Genomic DNA, 20,196 nt, shown 5'->3' with positions numbered 1-20,196 from the left:
ATTTCTAATTGCTTTGTAATGGGCCTGAAATAGGGAAATCGTTAAAGACAAACAATCTGTCACTTGTCTGTTACCTTAACTATCTATCACTTAAAAAAACCCTCATTAAATACATTGCTAATGAACAGCAAAAGACTGTACTCAGTGTGCCCAGATGTACCTTTTTAAACAATATTGTAAATTGCTTAAATAATTCCCAAGACGTTTTCAATCATTTTTGTGGGAATTTAATGGAAAACATATATTTTCTGTGCATGTTACATCTCATTTGTTCACATCATTATGACATTTAGTCTATAACATGCACATCTCCAGGGAGACAAAACTTCTTTTTACTGTTGACAAATCTGATTGAAATAAAACAAATTCTGGAAGAACTTAACATTCATATCTCTGACTTCCTTCTCTTAAAAAAAATCCATTATCAATTATAACATAATCCTAACTCTTTCAAGGATTTTGACTATCTAGATTTAAAAAAGAAGTTCAACATACCTCAAAACAAATTGTTTTATCTCAACCCTTCTCAAGAAACAGAACTCAGAATTTTCCCTTTCACCATTCTTTTGGGTCAACTATCTACAATATCTCTGACAGAAAACTTCATTTGAAAAAATTTTTCTCACAGTACTGAATTAAACAGCCAGGATGAAAACAGCACACCAGGAGTATCAGTGAGACCCCATGGTGAAATACTGTGTTATTATTTGTCACATTAATTAATTGCTGGTATTAACTGTCACATTACAAAGGTGAAAAAATGAAGAAAGAACAACTACAAAAATTATTTGAGACAAAATATCCATCTTTGGATGACTTAAACATGCTTAGACTCTTGAATTTATCAAAACCCAATCACTACTCAGTGCTTATCTATGACAGTTTATAGCAGGTACTAAAATACTACAGTTTAAGGCAAAATGTGCAAGAATTAATGGCTTAAAATAGAAGCCAAGGAAATTAGGTTTAGAAATAGGAACAAGTTTTACCAGTAGGATGACCGGGTGTTGAGGCAGCCTTTTCACACAAGAGGAATTCTCCACCTTTTAATATTGACAGTCAGACAGAACATACTGAACTTGGAACAGTCCTGTAATAAGAAATTCAGAGTAGATGATCTGGTGCTTTCTTCAGACTTTATTCCCATGACTCCATTTCTACTCAGTTACAAGACAAACAAAGCAGAGGAGAATATGCTTTCAGAAAACCATTAATTAGATAAATAAGTGATCTAACAGACTCATTCAGGTGCAGTGCTTTGTATCAAGAACAGCACTACAGTGTATGCTGAAGTTTAACAAATTAAGTGCTGTCCAGAGAGGGACATATTTCTCCAGACAGGAATCCTAAGAAATAACTCTGCCTTTCCAACAACAAAAAGGCATTTGTTGCAAAAATCCAGTACCCAAAGAGTCTATAAGAGAGCTGGAAGAGAGATTTGTTACAAGAGCATGTAGTGATAGGACAAGGGGGAATGGCTTTAAACTGAGAAAGATTTAGATCAGATATTGGGAAGAAATCTTTCACTGTGAGGGTGCTGAGGCACTGGAAAAGGTTGCCCAGAGAAGCTGTGGATGCCCCACCCCTGGAAGTGCTCAAGGCCAGGTCTTATGGAGCTCTGAGCAATTTAGTCTAGTAAAGGTTCCCTGTCCATGGTAGGCGGTTTGGAACTAGATGATCTTTAAGGTCCCTTCCAACCCAAACCGTTCCATGATTCTTTATATAGCAATACAAAACAAACACAAATGAAAAAAAAAAAAGAAAAAAAATAAAGCTTCACTACACTAAACCAGACTTGGAAAAACACCAGTTGTCTCAATAAGAAAAAAATGTCATTAATAGCAAGAAAGTCTGGACATTTCAGCTGTTTCTTAAAAGAATAAAATAAAAAGGTCTAACATACTCATCTTTTATTGTAGTAACAGAAGCAAACATGGTAGTCCAGTTAAGTCTTTAAATAATTCTTTTGCTATAGTTCTATGATAACACAGCACAATACTATGTGACAATTTTAAATAAAGCTTCTACTAAAAAGTTAAATATCCTCACAAAAATGTCTACAGCTGCCAACTTATGTTTAAATTTTCTTACATTAAACAAGAGAAGGAAACTCTTTATCAAATTTAGGTGTCCAGGTCCAGTGAAATTAACTACAGCTGTATATGTTTTCATAATTTATTTAGGATACTTAAACAACTAGTGAAGCCTGGTTTGTTACAGACATGAGTCTCATTCTGGGACAACAATCCCAGGTCTTCTCCATGAGTTCCCTTTCTGTTTACACACATCCTAGACTGTCACTGGATTCCTCACACTTGTCTGTCACTTACCTACTCTGTGTTTGTTTGTTTGTTTGGTTTGGGGTTTTTTTGCCTTTAAAAGGGGAAAAAGCAGGAAATCCTGCAGCTACATTGACCTGTTTGCTGCCTCACCAGCCAGGACCTGCCAAAAGCCATTTGGGTTCAGTCGGTTTTGCCCTGTTCCCTCATTTCCTTCTAACAAATCTGAACTAAGCTGATATTTATATCTCTGGAGATGAAAGATTATCAAATTGGCTTGAGATGGATCAACACAAGTCATCACAACCAGGCTGTGTTATTAGCTATGATTAACCCAAACAAAACATAGTGGCTTCTGAAACTGGATAGATTAAAATTAAAAAAGAAACTGAGACATAAAAATTGTAATACCAGACAGGCTCAGACAATCATGCAGTGATTTAATTTCATAATTTAAACATTTTATGGTGCATGAACACCAAACTGTTATAATAAATGGCCTATTTTCTTTTAGTTTGGCAGAACTGGTAAGCAACTGTTTCCCCTCCAAAATTGTTACACTGACTTCACAGAGGATTACTTAACATGCATAGCTAACTTAATATTTAACAACTAATTACAAATAGTTGTACTATTGAATACAATTGCTCACAACCTCACAAATAACTCTGTATTTAAACTACCTTATGAGCTGGCTTCAGGCACCAATCCTGTTAACAAGTTAAGATAGAAAAAAACCTCTATATAGAATATATTTTTTTTATAAATGAATATTGTAAATTTATCCAGGCGGCCGAAATTTATCCGGCCCGAAACCCCGGGGGCTGGAAGGAGCGGGGCCGGGGCCGGAGGGAGCTGGGCCGGAGGGAGCGAGGCCGGGTCGGGCCGGAGGGAGCGGAGCCGGAGGGAAGCGGGGTCGGGGCCGGAGGGAGCGGGCCGGGCCTCACCGGCCCCGTGGTTGCCATAGCGACGCGTCTCGGGTCGCGCTTCCTGTCGGTGCGGCGCCCCCGCTGTCCGTCTGGAAACAGCCCAGGCGGCCGCCTCCTGCCTCCCGCTGAGCCACCGGCGCAGAGCCCCGCGGGGGCGGGGGGAGTGTTTCCCGCCGGAAGAGTTACGCGGAGCACCGGCATGGCGGGTGTGGCGGAGCGGGGCAGGTGCGTGAGAGAACCGGGCCGGGGGCACGCTGAGCGGGACCGGGGGTACCCTGAGCGGGCCCAGGGGGCTCCGGCATGTCCGGGGGCACCCTGAGCGGGCCCGGGGGGCTCCGGCAGGCCCGGGGTCATCCTGAGTGAGCCCGGGGGGCTCCGGCAGGCCCGGGGTCATCCTGAGTGGGCCCGGGGGGCTCCGACAAGCCTGGGGGGACACTAAGGGGGCTCGGGGTGTTCCGGCAGGCTCAGGGGCACCCTGAGGGGCCCGGGGGACCTTGAGAGAGCTCGGGGAGCTCCGGTAGGCCCAGGGGGACCCTGAGGAGGTCCCGGGGGCTCTGGCAGGACCGGAGAGACCCTAAGGGGGTTTGGGGGGCTCCAGCAGACCCGGGAGGGGGGTGGCTCCGGAAGGGCCTAGGGAGTTCCAGCAGGCTCCGGGAGGCTCCGGCAGGGCCGGGGGAGGCTCTGGCAGGGCCGAGGGTACTCTGAGAGAGTCCGGCGAGGCTCCGGCATTGCCGGGGAACTCCGGCAGGGCCGAGGGAGTTCTAGCAGGCTCCGGCAGGTCCGGGGGGTCCGTTAGGGGGTCGAGGGCACCTGAGGGGGTCCGGGGGCCTCCGGCAGGGCCTGGCTCGGGTTTACAGCGGCCTCCCTCGTCTCCCTCCTTCCACCGCCGAGGCCCCAGTGCCGCCCGCCCCGGTGCGTTCCCCAAACCCCGCGTGTGCCCCGAGGACCAGCGGGACGGGACGGGCAGGGCTGCCGTGCTTCCCCCGAGGGGCACGGGGGTCACCCCACACCCGAACCCCGGTCTGACTGCTCGTGGCTCTGCCGAGTCTGAAACGCTCACTTTTCTTTCCTCGTGAGAGAAGAGTTTGTTCTGAACCACCTGGGTCACCTGGAAGCAGTTTTAGTGCTGAAATAGTGAAAAAAAATCCTTTTCCTTTCTTCCAGCAATTAAAATAGTTATAAAGCTTTTGCCTCCTGACTGGCATTTCTTATCAGAAAGTTCATGATAAACTGGCTGCTCCAACCTTGGCATTCCAGTAGACTTAAGAATCTGCGAGAAGCTTGAAGGTTGTCATGCTGTTACTGGCATTTAATTCTGTTTATTTTTTTCTTTCTGGGTCATTAACTTGATGATAGATGGCCACAATTGGCTCACACAACTAGATAGGTTTTACTTGGTGACTTGAGCTAACTTCTTGTGATTTGGTTCATGATTTTGTTTGCTCTTGTGCGCTCTTTTACTTTAATAGTAAAAAAGTTAGTCTTCTTACCCAGCGGGATGGTGGAGTGTCCATGCTTTAAATGTCATTGTGTGACAACCAAGACATCCCTTTTTGTCTTCTTGCAGGTATTTCATTCACAAGTGGACAGAATGTCACACTTTTATCTACTCCACTTTTTCATAGATTAGTATATATGATTCAGGCAGTTAAATGCCTCCCTGACATCCGATCCCGTCAGATCTCGGAAGCTCAGCAGGGTCAGCCCCAGATTAGTACTTGGATGGGAGACCTCCTGGGAAATGCCGGGTGCTGTAGGTTCTAGTCCTGAGGACTTCACTGGCACTGTCCAAGCTCGCTCGGCCGTGGCAGATGAACCTCAGGACTGAAACGGTGGGGCCAGTTCTGCGCACGCTGAGCCTCACCTAAAATCCACTGCGCAGGCTGGAAGGGCACACCCACGTGGGGACAGCCCTTCCCAAATCTTCGTTCACGAAGCTGAGCCACACATATATGATTCATATAAATACAGTATTGCTTAAAAATCCAAAGTGTGTATTTTAAAAAGTGTCTGTATAAAAGGAGTATCAATAATCTGGGCAACTTTAAAGTGGTTCATATTATGTGCAGAAGGCTTTTTGTGGAATATAGATTAGGGGAGTATTAGAGGTGACCTCAGCACTGTCTAGAACTACCTGAAGGGCCATTCTAGCCAGCTGGGGATTGGTCTCTTCTCCCAGGCACTCAGCAATAGGACAAGGGGGCATGGGCTCAAGCTCTGCCAGGGGAAACTGAAGTTGGAGATCAGAAAAAAATTCTTTGCAGAGAAAGTAATCAGGCATTGGAATGGCCTGCCCAGAGAGGGGGTGGATTCCCCATCCCTGGAGGTTTTTAAACTGAGATTGGCTGTGGCACTGAGTGCCATGATCTGGTAAAGGGACTGGAGTCGGACCAAGGGTTGGATTTGATGATCTCAGAGGTCTTTCCCAACCCAATTGATTCTATGATCATTTTTGAAACATTATATACTGAGGAACTTGGACAGGAGACACAAGAGAACTTCGATGACTTCCTGGAATGGAATGGCCACGTCAGTTAAACTGTTGTTTTGCACAGTAGAGCTCGTGTAGGGCTGGAGATGCTTTGAGAGCTACAATCTGTTTCACCATCCTGTAGTTTGCCACATGTCCTTGTTTTTGCATGTTGTGTTTCTCTTTCGAATTGTAACTCTCTTTGTCTGGTTTCCTTACACAGGGCTGGGAGAGCAGTTTGAGGGGCCGCCAGGCCATGGCCCTGACCAGACCAAGCCAGGACTGGTACCAGGTGCTGGGTGCGGAGCCATCGGACACTCCGGCAGAGCTCAAACGGAAATACCAGAAACTCGCCCTCTTAGTAAGTGTGTGCTGCTTCTTTAACAGTTGCAAACAATATAAACCAATGAGATAATAGTTGCTGGGTTTGTTTTAACATTTGAGCAACAAGGCTGGAGAAGGGACTGGAGCACAAGTGCTGTGGGGAGAGGCTGAGGGAGCTGGGGGTGTTTAGCCTGGAGAAGAGGAGGCTCAGAGGTGACCTCAGCACTGTCTAGAACTACCTGAAGGGCCATTCTAGCCAGCTGGGGGTTGGTCTCTTCTCCCAGGCACTCAGCAACAGGACAAGGGGGCACAGGCTCAAGCTCTGCCAGGGGAAACTGAAGTTGGAGATCAGAAAAAAATTCTTTGCAGAGAGAGTAATCAGGCATTGGAATGGGCTGTCCAGCTAGGGGGTGGATTCACCATCCCTGGAGGTTTTAAACTGAGATTGGCCGTGGTACTGAGTGCCATGATCTGGTAAAGGGACTGGAGTTGGACCAAGGGTTGGACTTGATGATCTCAGAGGTCTTTTCCAACCCAGTCAGTTCTATGATTCTATGATTTTTTTGTATCCCTGTGATTGATCAGGGTATGTTTGTGATAGCAGTTCCCTGAAGCTGGTTAAGTTAGAAATAAACATCTGGAGTTTAGGAGTGTCCAGTGTATTTTGCAGAGAGGGGTTGTATGTTCTGATTCCAAAACACTGCTGTGTCTCCCAGCTTTGCTAAGCAGTCACGGGTAGACTGAGACTTGTTTATCAGGTTTTGGATAATCAGGCACACAGGTGAAAAAGTCACTGTTTGTAGCAGTAGTAGCCTTGAAATTGGGAGTAGTTGTGAAATTTGCTGGGTGATGCTCGTGGTATTTACTATCCTGTGTGCAGTTTCAGTGTGCTGAATGAAACCCTTGAGAACATAAAGACAGATCCAAAGAACAAAAGTTTTTTTCCTGGTAGTCTGCAGTAATGGGATAGAAAATGTATAGGAGGAAAATATGTTAATTTTATTTGAAAGTTTCTGGTGAGTTTTTTTGGAGTTGTGTTCCTTTTTTTGCATGAAGACTTTGTGTTCTGTGACTGCCCTTAATTTTTTCTGTGCTCCTGCTGTTTGTGTATGAGAACCTCAGAGCTTTACCAGATTACTTTGTGTGATTCTTGGTTATTCTCTTTTAATGCCTCCCCTGAATTCAGGCATTTTGCTCAAAAGCTGTTCTGGCCTGGGCTTCTGAGGGAAATGGAGTGTCATTTTTGATACTTTCAACTGTTTTCATCTGAATTTGATAGACCAAGAGAATTTCCAAGGTAACTAAATTCCTAATTTTCTTGAAAACTGGTGACCTGGTAGAGAAGAAGAAAGGAGGTGAGCAGAGCTCACTTTTATAGGAAACACTTTTTTAGGAAGCTGCTGCCCAGACTGTCAGGATTGGCAGGGTGTTGGAGCACGTGCATGACAGATCTTGCTTGATTTGAGGTGTCAGAACAAATGTGGTAAGAAGTTGGGATTTATGTGAGGTAAAGAGAATGCCAGTTATCATGAGATCAAGTTTTGTTAGAGTTTAAATAAATTCATGGGTTTGGGGAGGTCTTGTTTGTTTTTCTTTTATGTTGATGTGAGGTTTTGTAATTATTTCTAGCCACTGTAAAACAGTCTTAAAGTTTGGTCCTTTCACCAGTATGTTTCAGTTTTACACATTTTGATATTCTTCAGGCTCTATATCTGCTCCTTCTCAGTGCTCCCTCTGAACTTATTTCTTTGTCTGAGACTGATCTGTGTACTCAGTCTTAAGATTCAACACCTGACAAGAGGTTTGTGTGCAGATATAGGACATAAATTCTTTGGTTCTCACTATTAAACATTGGAATAATCAGTGTAGGGAAGGACTTTCAAACCAAGCTTCTTAGTTCCACTTCTAATAGAAATAGTTGTTTTCTTTGACCTTGGTTTTGTTCTGTTGAATTACTGGTAAAATGTGAATAAAAGATGAATAATGATCTGTGTGTTCATAATGAATATGATGGGGGGACCACTGTGTAAAATACCTTTTCTGTTCAGACAGGGAGCTAATTTAAATTGGAATGAATATAATACTTTTCCTGTGAATCAATATATAGTAATGGCATTAAAATCATATGTATTGTTCAGAGCTGAAACTGCATAGTCCCTTTCCTGCATGAATTTAGTTTTAAATTAAACTGACCCTTTGTGTTACAGAGCTGTACTTTCAGGTAATTACTCTGAAGTGTTTGAAGTGAGAATTGTCAAACTTTACAACCATCTGTCTGTATCTCTAACAGTAGTTTCAGAAGCTGAAAACAATATTTGAATATACAACCTTTTCTTTAACACCTGTATATTTCCAACCTAATTGGTTTGTGCTCTTTATTTGAAAAGTCAGTAAGAAGTGTTAGAGAAAATGAATGTGCTTTGTTTATTCTTTTGGTGTCTGTGATGGATCTCTCTGACTAAAAAGCTGTGCTGATGTTTACTGTAGGTGTTTTCCCAAGGCAGAGTTGCCTCTTGTCTGTTGTTGTTACCATATGTCCTGTCTCTGTTCATCTTTTTCTTTTAACTGAACTGTTACAGACTCTACTTGATTGTCTGCTTACTCTTACAGCATCCAGCACAGTCATTCCAAAGGCTTTAAAAGCCTGGTGGTAATGAAACCATCATTATTTTTATGCACCTTAACAGCCCATTGGCCCTAGGAGTGACTGGAGGCTGCAGTTGATACCCTCCTTAAAAGGTGTTCATACAGCACATGGTTCCAGTGGGAAAGTCAGTGCCACAGATGTTGAATCACAGACTCACAGAATCGATTGGGTTGGAAAAGACCTCCGAGATCATCAAGTCCAACCCTTGGTCCAACTCCAGTCCCTTTACCAGATCATGGCACTCAGTGCCTCGGCCAATCTCAGGTTAAAATCCTCCAGGGATGGTGAATCCACCCCCTCTCTGGGCAGGCCATTTCAATGCCTGATTACTCTCTCTGGAAAGAATTTTTTTCTGATCTCCAACTTAAATTTCCCCTGGCAGAGCTTGAGCCTGTGCCCCCTTGTCCTATTGCTGAGTGCCTGGGAGAAGAGACCAACCCCCACCTGGCTAGAACTTCCCTTCAGGTAGTTCTAGACAGTGCTGAGGTCACCTCTGAGCCTCCTCTTCTCCAGACTAAACACCCCCAGCTCCCTCAGCCTCTCCCCATAGGACTTGTGCTCCAGTCCAGTGCAAGGGACTCCATGGTTGAAAAAGAGTCTGCCAAGCCATGTTAACACAACAAATGTTCTCTCTGATTCAGAGATTCTTGAGCTGTGGAGTTCCAGATACTGGTGAGATACCTCAGGGGAGGTGGTGGTGTATGTTTGTCTTATCCTGATGCCATTCGCTTGGTGTTCAGTGTTAGTAAAAAGTACAGCACTGGATGGACCTGTGTTCTTCCCTTTGTGTCCTGGGCAGGTGAAGTCACTCCCTTGCTACCCAGACTTGTGCTTGGAGCTCTTGGTAACTTCACAGCTCCAGCAGCCCAAGAGCTCCTTTCTCCTTTCGTTTCCTGAGCCTGTTGCAAGAGGTAGTGGTGCTACCAGCAGTGCTTCCACTGGCATGGGCAGGGAACAGCTCTGCATGCAGGTGTTTTCAGGTACTCTGGGAGTAGCTCCAGTGTGGAAGCTGGAATAGCAGGTGAGCACAGCCACATGTTGCCTTTTAAAAGATTTCATGTTGAATTTTGTGGTCAGTAAAGAAGGTTTTCCAGCTCATGTGTAGCAGCAGAAGTTAATCTCCTGAAGAATTGGACTATGCCAGGGGAAATTTAAGTTGGAGATCAGAAAAAAATTCTTTCCAGAGAGAGTAATCAGGCATTGGAATGGGCTGCCCAGAGAGGGGGTTGATTCCCCATCCCTGGAGGTTTTTAAACTGAGATTGGCCGTGGCCCTGAGTGCCATGATCTGGTAAAGGGACTGGAGTGGACCAAGGGTTGGACTTGATGATCTCAGAGGTCTTTTCCAACCCAAACGATTCTATGATTCTATGCTGATAATCTTAAAACCCAAAACTTTGTAAAGCAACTTGCATCTTGGACAGCAGTTGCAATTAATATGACATTGATTCTGAAATTGTGAATATTCTGATCCTCTGTGTTCATTGGCATCAAGCAGAATACTTGGTGGAATTTATTTTTAAACACTATTTTCTGTTAAAATAAGAATGGCAAACTTCTGAGTCCAAGCTTTTTTCCAGTGATCCCCAATGCTTCATGTTGAGCATTTGCTTTTTGCCATCTGCTCTTTTCTGTATTTGTCAACACATGTATGCTTAGCATCTTGAATGAACAGGCAGATGCAAATTTCCAAAGCTAAAAAGAGTTGGAGATCTTGCCATATGTCATCCAAAAGATAACTAAATTTACAGTTATGTTTTAGGGTTGACCTTCATAATACAAAGTAGTATTTGCTTTTCTTTTTGCCATATTTTGCTTTGTTGTACTTTGTTTTTTCATTTGGTCAGGTCACAACATACATTTAAGTGAATTGGGATACACACGACCTTTTATCCACAGTTAGAGGCACAGTAGTTTCAACAAGATGATTTCTGAAATGGGTAAGCAGGTTTTATGCTCTATATTTGATTTTTAAGGAATCCAGGCAGCTTTTAGGAAGGACAGTGCTTATGTTCCATTTCTGAATGTGCATGAAATTCATTGAGGATAAAAATTAGACTAAGAAGAATAGGATATTGGGGAGAAAAAAGTTTACACCATCTTATTATTGGCACAGTTTTTCCATCCCCTTTTGGTCTAGCACTTTGTGGTCAAAGAATGAGTTGCCAGATTGTTTTTGAATTTTCATGTAACTGCTCTATTTCTGAAAACTGCTTTTTATTGGAAATAAAGTCACCATAAGCTTTGTCTAGCTGAAAATCAGGTGTCTGTTCCTGTTGATGCTGATGATATTATAGGATACCTTTCAGCTGGAAAAAAATTATTGTGCAGGAAAATTATATGCTGCTGTTACAATGTGTGCCCTAATCCTAAAGAAAATCCTTGTAATTTGAGCAGGCAGTATGCAAGAAGCTCTGATTCTTAACATGGTAAGGAAATAAAATGTGCCATTTAACACATAGCATTAAAAATATTATCTCTTTTATGAAAAGGGGTATTGTGTGTGTATATAAATACAAAGTGTTAAGGTGCTCACTTAGTCTGTTTGAAAGAGTAGAAAATTTGAAAAGAGGGCATGAGGCACAGGAGAGACTGACTCTCAGCAACAGTAAATGAAGATATTAATAGAAATTTAATTTAATGAAGCAAAATAACTTCAGGAACAGATTACTCCATGGAGCATGTTTAAAGGAAAGACATAAGACTTTCTGAAGAGAAAAAAGATCCGTTGTATCAGAGTTATGTACATGTAAATTCTGCAATCCCAAGAAATGCAGAGGATTTCGTACATGTAAAGTTAAAGGCCTGCTTGCTTGGTGGTTGTTTTAAAGTTTGTTGTGAAATAAATTCAGTATTGGTCCTGAAAGGACCTGTGTCCTGAGTAACTTCATGCTGAGTTTACATTGGGGATTTGAACCTTGGAAATGAAAACACTTGGAGTTTTATATTGGAAGTCACATTAAAATGCTTTTCCCAGTGAAAATCAGGCAGTGTGTCTATTCCTTTTTTAATAGCAGGGATCTGTTTTTTGTTTGCATAGAAGCATACCTTTTAGAGGTATTGAATAGATCATCCTACTGAGCTAACTGTGGCTTCACCCACCTGGTAGAAGGTCGAATTGTAATTTGACAGTGTAAACAGAACAACTTCAGTGCAGCCTGGTTGGAGCTGGAGTGCAGTTAATCTAATTGCTATAGAATGATAAGCCATCAAGTTTCATACAAAGGACTATTGTTTTAATGCTCAGGGTGTTTTGCACTTTTTTTTTTGAGCTGTTCTTTACAAATCATGAGCTTAAAAACAGGGGGTCATATTTTCAATTTGTGACTTGAAAAGCTGGTTGTTTTGTAGTACAAAACAACCTGAGTGTTACAGAAGTCACTAATTTAAACATCTTTATTAGCCAGGTCATGATCAGGCTGATGCTCCTGATGCTGTTTAAGCCATGAGAGTTGAAAGAGAAAAGAGACCAAAAAACCCCTAGTTTTGTGACATTTGTAACACTGCTTTGCAAAATGTTGTTTGCACAGTCAAGTCACTGAACAGCATAAAGTGCTAGAGCCAGTTTGTTCTAGGACAAATTGTCTAGTAATTATAGAAACTAGTGTACCATGAGTTAGAAGTCATACATTAAACTAAGCTAGACATTTCAATAGGATGAAATGGTAAAGATCCAAGATTTTAGAGAGTTGGAGCCAAGGTTTTACAAGTTTGACAGGTCATGTCACTGAACAAAGAAAAGGCAGCAGTCCAGCAGTGATGAAGACGCTTCAAGACCACCCTGAGGGATGAAGTCAGAAGACCATGACCCAAATTCGAAGCCAAAAGAAAGTTCTGCCCAAGATTTTGCCCAGTCACTAATACGGAAATTAGAGGGTGCTAACTATGAACTTAAGGCTATAAATGGCTTATTTTACACAAACAATTTAGGCAAGTTTGTGCCCATTATGAACGGGCTTCCCTCCAACCTTGTCAATAAATACCTTGCTACTATTGGAATAAAACTTTATCTTAGCAGTTATTTTTTTGCGGCATTTTCACTTATCAGAGTAGTCATTCAACTTATCTACATGTCTTTGGTGGTGGTTTTTTGTTTGTTTTTTCCCTTACACCAGAAGAGTTCATCATGAACAGTCAGTAGGAAGCCTGAAGAACAGGTAATTACACTGGAAATGGTCATGTTGGAGTAACGGGAACTTCTGTGAGTCAGAACAGCATCCCAAGTTTGTTGTGTGTGAAGGTGGTACTTAAAAGCCAAGTGCTGTGGGATGCTCCTGCTTGCTCAGCCTGTGGAGTGGAGGGCAGGCCAGCCTTGGGCCTCACGTGCTCTCAATGGGTGAGTGGCCAATGGGAGCCTGTGATTGGGCAGCTGGTTCATCAAGGGAAGGGCAGGGGGTGACCAGTTAGTGCTCTGGTTGGTCAGCAAGCCGTGGGCAGGTGTGCTCAGGACACCTGAGAAAGGGACCCTGACTTGCAGAAGAGATGGAGGGGGAGAAGGAGATCATGGATGTAAGTGGAGAGCAAAGGATGTAGTGAGGTCTCATTAGGAAAAGGGGCACTGGTGGTGTGTGGTCTGCCAGAGCTCAGTGTACATGGAGCATTCTCACTCACTGCCTTGTAATGTGTAATGTTTTTTACAGATGTAGGTGAATTTTTACAAGTGGAGAGTGTGTGACTATCCCTACAGCAGGAAGTTTTATTTTTAACTGTTACACAGAATATAAGAAAGCCCACAGCATCATAAAATAAGCCAGTAAGTAATATATTGCTTATCTGGGTAGTTCAGCCACTTGTGAAAAGTAATTAGTTTGGAAATGATTTCTAAATGTGATCTGTTTGCTTACTGAGTTACTGTCCATACTGGGTTCTTTATAATGAGCAGCTTCTGATGCCTCATCCTCTGAAGATTTAAGGTACCTACCCAACAGAATGGGCACCAGGCAACTGAAATGCCAGATTTGGCTCATAACTGTTTAGCCTTTGATGTCATGTATGCTCTACACAGGAATCTGATGCCTCTTTTAAGCATTTTATGTACTGGTTATAGAAGTTACTAATTGTAACAGTATATAAAGGGTCTCTACTGTCTTTGGTAGACTTTTGGTGAAGGGTGTTCAATACTCATAGATATTTACTGTGTCCTGAGGCAGTATAAAATTAGAATTCTGATTAAAAATAAAATCCTAAGTACTAGCTTATTAATGCCATAGAGATGCTAGTATTCTTTCAGCAATTTTGCAGGAATATATAAGTAGTTTTACATGGTGCAATGTGCTTTTTATCTCATTTCCAAAGTGAGACATTTGAAATAAAAGTCACGCAGGAAGGATATGAATTGAAGCACAGAGAAGGAAGCAACACAGACCAGCATGATGCTTTCACATAGGTAAATGTTCTGATTATCCTGACACAGGAGCAGCCACAGTCAAGAGTCCCTTGAGCTGTTCAACATTTTCAAATCAGAAATGACTGATCAGAAATCACTATGTATTCAAGTGCCTACTTCAGAAATTTTAAGCACTAGCTCAATGATTTGGAGAAGCTGTAACCCCAGCACAGGAGTCTGAAGTATAATAAAAGTGAAGGATAGAATCAATCATCTTGCAATAGCTGTGTTTGTATAAGATCCCTTATTGCAGTTAAATAAAATCAGCCATGCTCGTGTTGAATCTGAAGTAGTTTTTAGGTTTTAAAATATTGTCATGTGATGTAGTGACCTGAGAAACTCAGTGTTTTGGAGACTTGTATTCAAGTTTTTTTATTTAAACACATTTTCTGATTGCAGTTTTGCCTTATGTTTGAAACACATAATGTGATTATTGCAGAAAATTGTTAAAGCAACACATTCCCATGTCCCTTCTTTCCTTCATCTTCAGACACTTTAGAGTCAGAAAATCACGAACTGAGTGACGTAACTGTCCCACCCTCCACCTTTTCTTGCCTTGGTGCATCAGGAATGCTTTCCCATGTCCCATTTAGATCAAATGCTCAGCAGGCATGAGCTCATTTCAACCGATTTAAAGAAGTGGTGAATTCTTACACCTGATGGATTGCCTGGTAGGACACTTTGTAGGTGGCTCATATTATTATAGTAAGTTCACCTTTCTTCTGTAGTCTGCAAGTCATGTGGATAAACTCTTTGTCATTTCATTTTCAGTACCTTAAAAGTAATGTTTGAAGGCTGAAAAGTGAGTGGTCAGATATTGACAGACTATTGTGAAAAACTTGACCCTTCATTGTTATTCCTAATAAATTAACAATAATGACAAAATTCAGTCTGTGCTGCTTGGATTTATGGCCTAAGAATGTCTGTGGTCAAAGAAGGTGCAGATGAAGGAGTTTTCTGAGCAGCATCTTGTCCAATAAACATTTTCCTGTTCTTGACATATCATTTGATGGTACCTAATGAGGTGTTTGAGGGGAGGCTGAACAAGAGCTGCTCTTTTAAGAGATACTTCCCTTCTGTCAGAGCAATCCAGTACTGGCCTCAGCTGTCAGAAGAGCAATGCCAAGTATGGGCTTGGTATGGATTCTCCTTGTTGTAAATGTGCTATTGGAACTCAAGGAATGAAGACCTTGGATTATTCCTCTACAGTTGCTGAGCTGTCCTAGGTTATGATTTTACCTTTCCATCTCTTGACTATTCCTTTCTAAAACAGGGCAATTCTGTAAAGGCTAAGACTGTCTGGACAGAATCTTAGCAAATATCAGTGTCCAAAAGCTCAGTAATGAATTCTGGTAAGTAGAACATTCTATTGTCACGTGATTGTCTTGGGTCACCTGGAACATGTGTCCCTTTGGAGTTGTGTGGATACTCTGCCAAAGTTGTTTCCTTACTCTGAATGGGGAAATTTGCCAACCACTTCCAACCCCAAATTAGAAGTTAAATTAACACAAACTAGTGATCAGTCCAGGAATGCATCCTCCAAGCCATCACTGGGAGTAAATCCAGTCCACCAAAATAGTTTCTAAGTGTATGTGATTCCATGCATTATGTTTGGACTTGTTCTGTCACTATGGCTATGAATTTTTTAAATAATGCTGACATGGGGGTTTTTATTGTTTGTTTTGTTTTTAAATAAAATCTTTGTGCCATAGTCACAGTATGTTTCTGATTTTAGGGGTTGAAACTTCTGAAGATGCTTGAGGCTTATTTGGCATTGCCAAAGATGGGAAAGTTTGGTTTTTATTTGGGTATAGTGTAGCATGTTAACAAGATACTGACCAAACTAAGCTGCCTCATGAAAGTAGGTGGTTTTTTCATATGTTTTGCACCCAGATGCCTTCTCAACTGAGTGCTATTCCTGTTAATATGTAGCTTTTCATGTCCATTTTAAAGGTTACAATTCAAGGAGGGCCTAATCTATTATTTTTTAGATCTCAGATGGCTTCAAGTATTGCAGAGATCCCCCCAGAGATGTGGAAAGGTAAAAGAAATAGTTTTAAGAAAACAAAACCTCAAAACTACCTGCAACTTTTGAAGTGTTATGCAAGTGTTAGAATTATTAATAAATTATTTTTTAAAGGATTCCTCTGTTCTTCAAGGCTTGCTTTCCACGTCACCTGCAGCTGAAGTGCTTTAGGGACTTGGATTATTTTGCATTATGCTTGAGTCTGACCTCTTAAAGGTGTCTGTCTGTTTCGAGATAGTCCACATGAATTGGAAAATGGATGGTACACATAGCTTTGGAATACTTTAATGTGGCATTTAAGAGTGTAGACTGTGAGCACAGGAGCCAGAAATTTTAAAAGAACTTCCAAAGATTCCTTTTATGTTTTTATTTTTACCTTTATATTTCTGTAAATTTTACAGTGTTTGATTTTCTTCATTTCTTTGCTAGTTTTTGGTGGTTTTTTTATTGCTTTATCTTCTCCTGTGTTATAGTGTAGTTTGCAAAGGGCTTTTTAAAGCACCTTTTGAGACTCTTGGATGACTCATCATAGGAAAATAAGAAGAGAAGAAAATGGAAGAGAAGCTGTTTCTATATATGTACTTTTTGGTAACCATAACGTCTGCTTTTTATTCTCCTTTTCATACCTTCAATAGCCAAATAACTATTTTCTTCTATTTATACAACAACAATTGCTTTTCTTTTTTATCAATAGAAATGAAAAGTTTTGCATTTCACTTCAGAATTAAGTTTGTTCAAGAGCTGAAAAGGGTGAGAGGTGTGAATATTTAATATGAAAGTTACATGAGGTAATTACTTGCTGTTTAATCAGACTCTTCTCATTCTAATGGTGTTGGACCTTTCCAGGGACTGGGGAATAGAGGGTGAAAGGACGAAGAGTTCATCACTTTGGTTTCTGTAGGATGGACCAGTAGTTATTGCTGCTGCAGGAGTGTAGTCCATTTCCCTGCCAGTACAATAGGTCATCTGTCTCATCTTGTGGAAGTTTCCAAGCAAGAGTCTGCAATTACTTGGTTTTGCAAGTGCTTTAAAGTAGCAGATTCATGGGGTGTTACCTTGGACAAAGTGGAGCAGCAGCCACTTAAAGTACTGAGAAGGAAGAGCAGATCTCTCTTCAGATTTTTCACATGGCTCTCAGCCCAAATTCATGCCCACCCTGACAAAAGACTTGAGATTTTCCAGTGAATAATAGAACCATTCAAAACCCTGGGCAGAAATTTAAGTTTTTTCAACCTGTGTGATTTAAATGTGTAAGAAGATGTTGTGCTGAGAGAATCAGAAGAAAGTTTAAAGTCTGTTTGAACAAGATGGCTTTTAAAAAAGTCACCCAGAGAACAGTTTGGGTTGTCTGTGGCTGTTTTCTTTTAAAATTATCCGTTGGTAATGAATAACTAAAATGTTAGGAAAAAATTATTTTTTCCTCCAATGTGCTGTCTTGAGGATGCTTTGCTGCAAATACTTTGGGTCACAACAAAGAATTCCTTGGAGTAACTGCTACAACACCAGTAATGTTCTCTGAAATACTTCTATTCTGGTGGATCTTATTTATTTCAAGCAAAGTGGTGGGTCTGCTGTGCTGGATGTTGTGTATGACAGTGGTTATTTCTGGCCAGAAGGTTATGGAAAAGGTTAATAATGTGTGTTAAACATGCCAGCAGTTGGATGTTGTGTGGGAAGCTCAGATTGTTACTTGAGTAACAACTTCTGAGCATGGCAGATTGTAAGGAGGAAAAAACTGGGCACAGTTTTCACCAGCTAGTTGATCACTGAGCAGTGTTAGAAAAAAGTCATAGAATGGAGAAGTTCTAAGAGATTAGAAGGAAAATAAAACTGTCATCTTTTATTTTTTTTCTCAAATGAGGAACATTTGCTGTGAGTAAGAACCATCTTGGAGATGGACAGTGGAGGCTGCAGTCAGTGTCATCACAGGTAACAAGATCAGGTAGGGGAAGACTAAAGTTGTTAAAAAGCTTCAAGATTGATTGTGCTTGAGGGAAAAAAGGAAGAAGAGATGGATGGAAGTAATGAATCAAGAAGATAAATTCTGTGCTCTTTTGTCCAGCTGTCTTTGGATACTCATCCTTTGGGGAAGTTTAAATCTCTACAGGAAAAGATTCACGAGGAACTCTTCACTTTCTCCTCTTTGCAAGTGGAAAAAGCAGGATCCTGCCATGTTCCCTGCTAACTCCTGCCAATTGAGTGAGCATGTTGAAAAGATTGATTGTGGACTAGGAGGGCAAGTTTAAGACCTGGAATAATTCTTTTCATGGAAGTGAACAAGTTTCACATTTCGGAGAGAGTGCTTTGCAAAATCAGTGAAGCACCTTCAAAGTAATCTTGTTTTGTGCTGTTTTAACTTAAGACCACTCTTTTTTTTTTTTTTTCCCTTTCCCAAGTACCTGTCACGTGAAGCTTCTCAATACTGAATTGTGGTAGTTACTGAAGAGGGGGAGAGCTTACAGAAACACACACGAGTGTGGAACCCGACCCAGGGAATGTCCTCACTTCTCACTGTTTGTATCCTGCTGAATTCCATGTGTTCCATCCCTGCTATTTCTGCAGACACAATATGAGTCTCTGTTCAGTCCACTGGACCTGTCTGGCCTGTTACGATCTGTGTGCACGTGAAAGGAAGTGATCCCAGCAGCTCAGCTGAGAAAGACCGTGTAGGGGAGGAAATGGGCAGCAAATATGTAAAAGCAATACTAAACTTTGTTACTCTGGTCTGGGTTTGTGGCGTGGTGCAGAGGAACAATGACGTGTTCTGCTGTAACCCGGCAAGCATTAGGTGGCAGTAGCGCGTTGTATTTGGCAGCTGCTTTGTCGTTCGGCTTTTTATCTCCTGCTGTCTTTAGTGCAGGGTCATAAAGGGAGAAAACATGTATTTTATTCCTTTTAGTTTTTATAAAATGCTGATTTATGGTTGTTTTGACTGTGTGTGACTGTAAGGGCAGATGTTTGGGCTCTTGTGTGCATAGGTGAGATGAGCATGCTGCAGTATCTGCACAGTATTCATAACTTATTTTCTGGTCCATGGTATCTATCAGTGATAGCATTAACTGCAGATAGTCTGATGATAAATGTGTTGTTAATGGCCAAGTGAGTTTAGTTTTGCAGCCTTCACTTTTTCATAAGCTGTTAACATTTCTAAATTTAATATAGCATGTATAGGAGTAGGTTTTGGTTTTCTTGCTTGTGTTTACTCTTTATTATTAGATGAAAAACCAGCTCAGGCTCTGGAGAATGTTGGTAGAAACATAATTAACCTTTCAGCACAGTGGTGTTATTGTCACTCCAGATCTTGGGCAAGTGCTGTTACCTTGTGACCCTTTTGGAGGGTGTTTTTTCCCTTCATCCTTGTTTCTCACAGGTAAAGGAGCTCAAGGATTTCAGAACTGGTGTTGCATTGTATTAATTGGGCAGGATGATCAGTTAATAGAAGAGGAGCAAGGAAGTGTTGACAGAACATGCTCTCTAATTAGTACCTGATGGACCATGTAGGCCACAGAGCCCGGAGTGTGATGTCGCTTCAGGGTGGCAGCGAGACAAGACCTTTCTATGCAAAGCAGGCCTGTGGAAAAGCCAGGGGTGGAAGTCTGCATGGCTGGAATATTGTATTTCACTTCCCACTGGAAGCCTGGGGAATGCTGGGGATGCTTTCATAGAAGGAAGGAGCACATACCAGATCATCAACCCTGTGTTTGTACAAGTCTTGCCCTTACATCATGTAGCTTTTTGTTCATTTAGGTCTTCTTTGAGGTAAGAAATTCTCTACAAATAGTTGTTTTTTAAAATAAAACTGTATTTTTTTCTTATATTTTTTGAGTAGTAAGAGAGAAATATCAAAAATGGCAAATAAAATCATTCTAAGTTAAAAAATTAAGTTAAGAGCAGCCCCACAGTGCTCTGGGGTTCCACCCTAACTGGTTTCCAATTACATTGCAGTGTTTAGGAGTTTTTCAAGTCCTTCCAAATTGAAAAGCACTTTCAATCTAGCCAGGTAACATGCCAGGATTATTTAGCTACTGGTAATGAGTGGGTTTTTCCCCCAGTCATTTGTATAAATATATTGGTAATAAATTAATACTCTTCATTCAGAAATTCTCTTTCCTCCAGTGATAATTCAATACACGCAT

At 41.5% G+C, this 20,196-nt stretch overlaps 1 protein-coding gene across 1 annotated transcript in view; it reads left to right on the top strand.

Moving 5' to 3' along the window:
- The first annotated feature begins 3,379 nt into the window (after positions 1–3,379).
- Positions 3,380–20,196, top strand: part of DNAJC24 (DnaJ heat shock protein family (Hsp40) member C24) — a 41,363-nt gene continuing 24,546 nt past the window's right edge. Inside the window, exons 1-2 of the mRNA XM_071559074.1 lie at positions 3,380–3,433; positions 5,902–6,039. Of these exons, the coding sequence (XP_071415175.1) occupies positions 5,935–6,039 (105 nt within the window). The 5' untranslated portion in view covers positions 3,380–3,433; positions 5,902–5,934. The remainder of the gene's footprint in view (positions 3,434–5,901; positions 6,040–20,196) is intronic.

The sequence above is a fragment of the Pithys albifrons genome, chromosome 6 (genome assembly GCF_047495875.1).
Source record: "Pithys albifrons albifrons isolate INPA30051 chromosome 6, PitAlb_v1, whole genome shotgun sequence".
NCBI classification, from domain to species: domain Eukaryota; kingdom Metazoa; phylum Chordata; class Aves; order Passeriformes; family Thamnophilidae; genus Pithys; species Pithys albifrons.
Note: the sequence above shows the minus strand (reverse complement) of the source record. Positions and strands in the feature narration are given on the sequence as shown.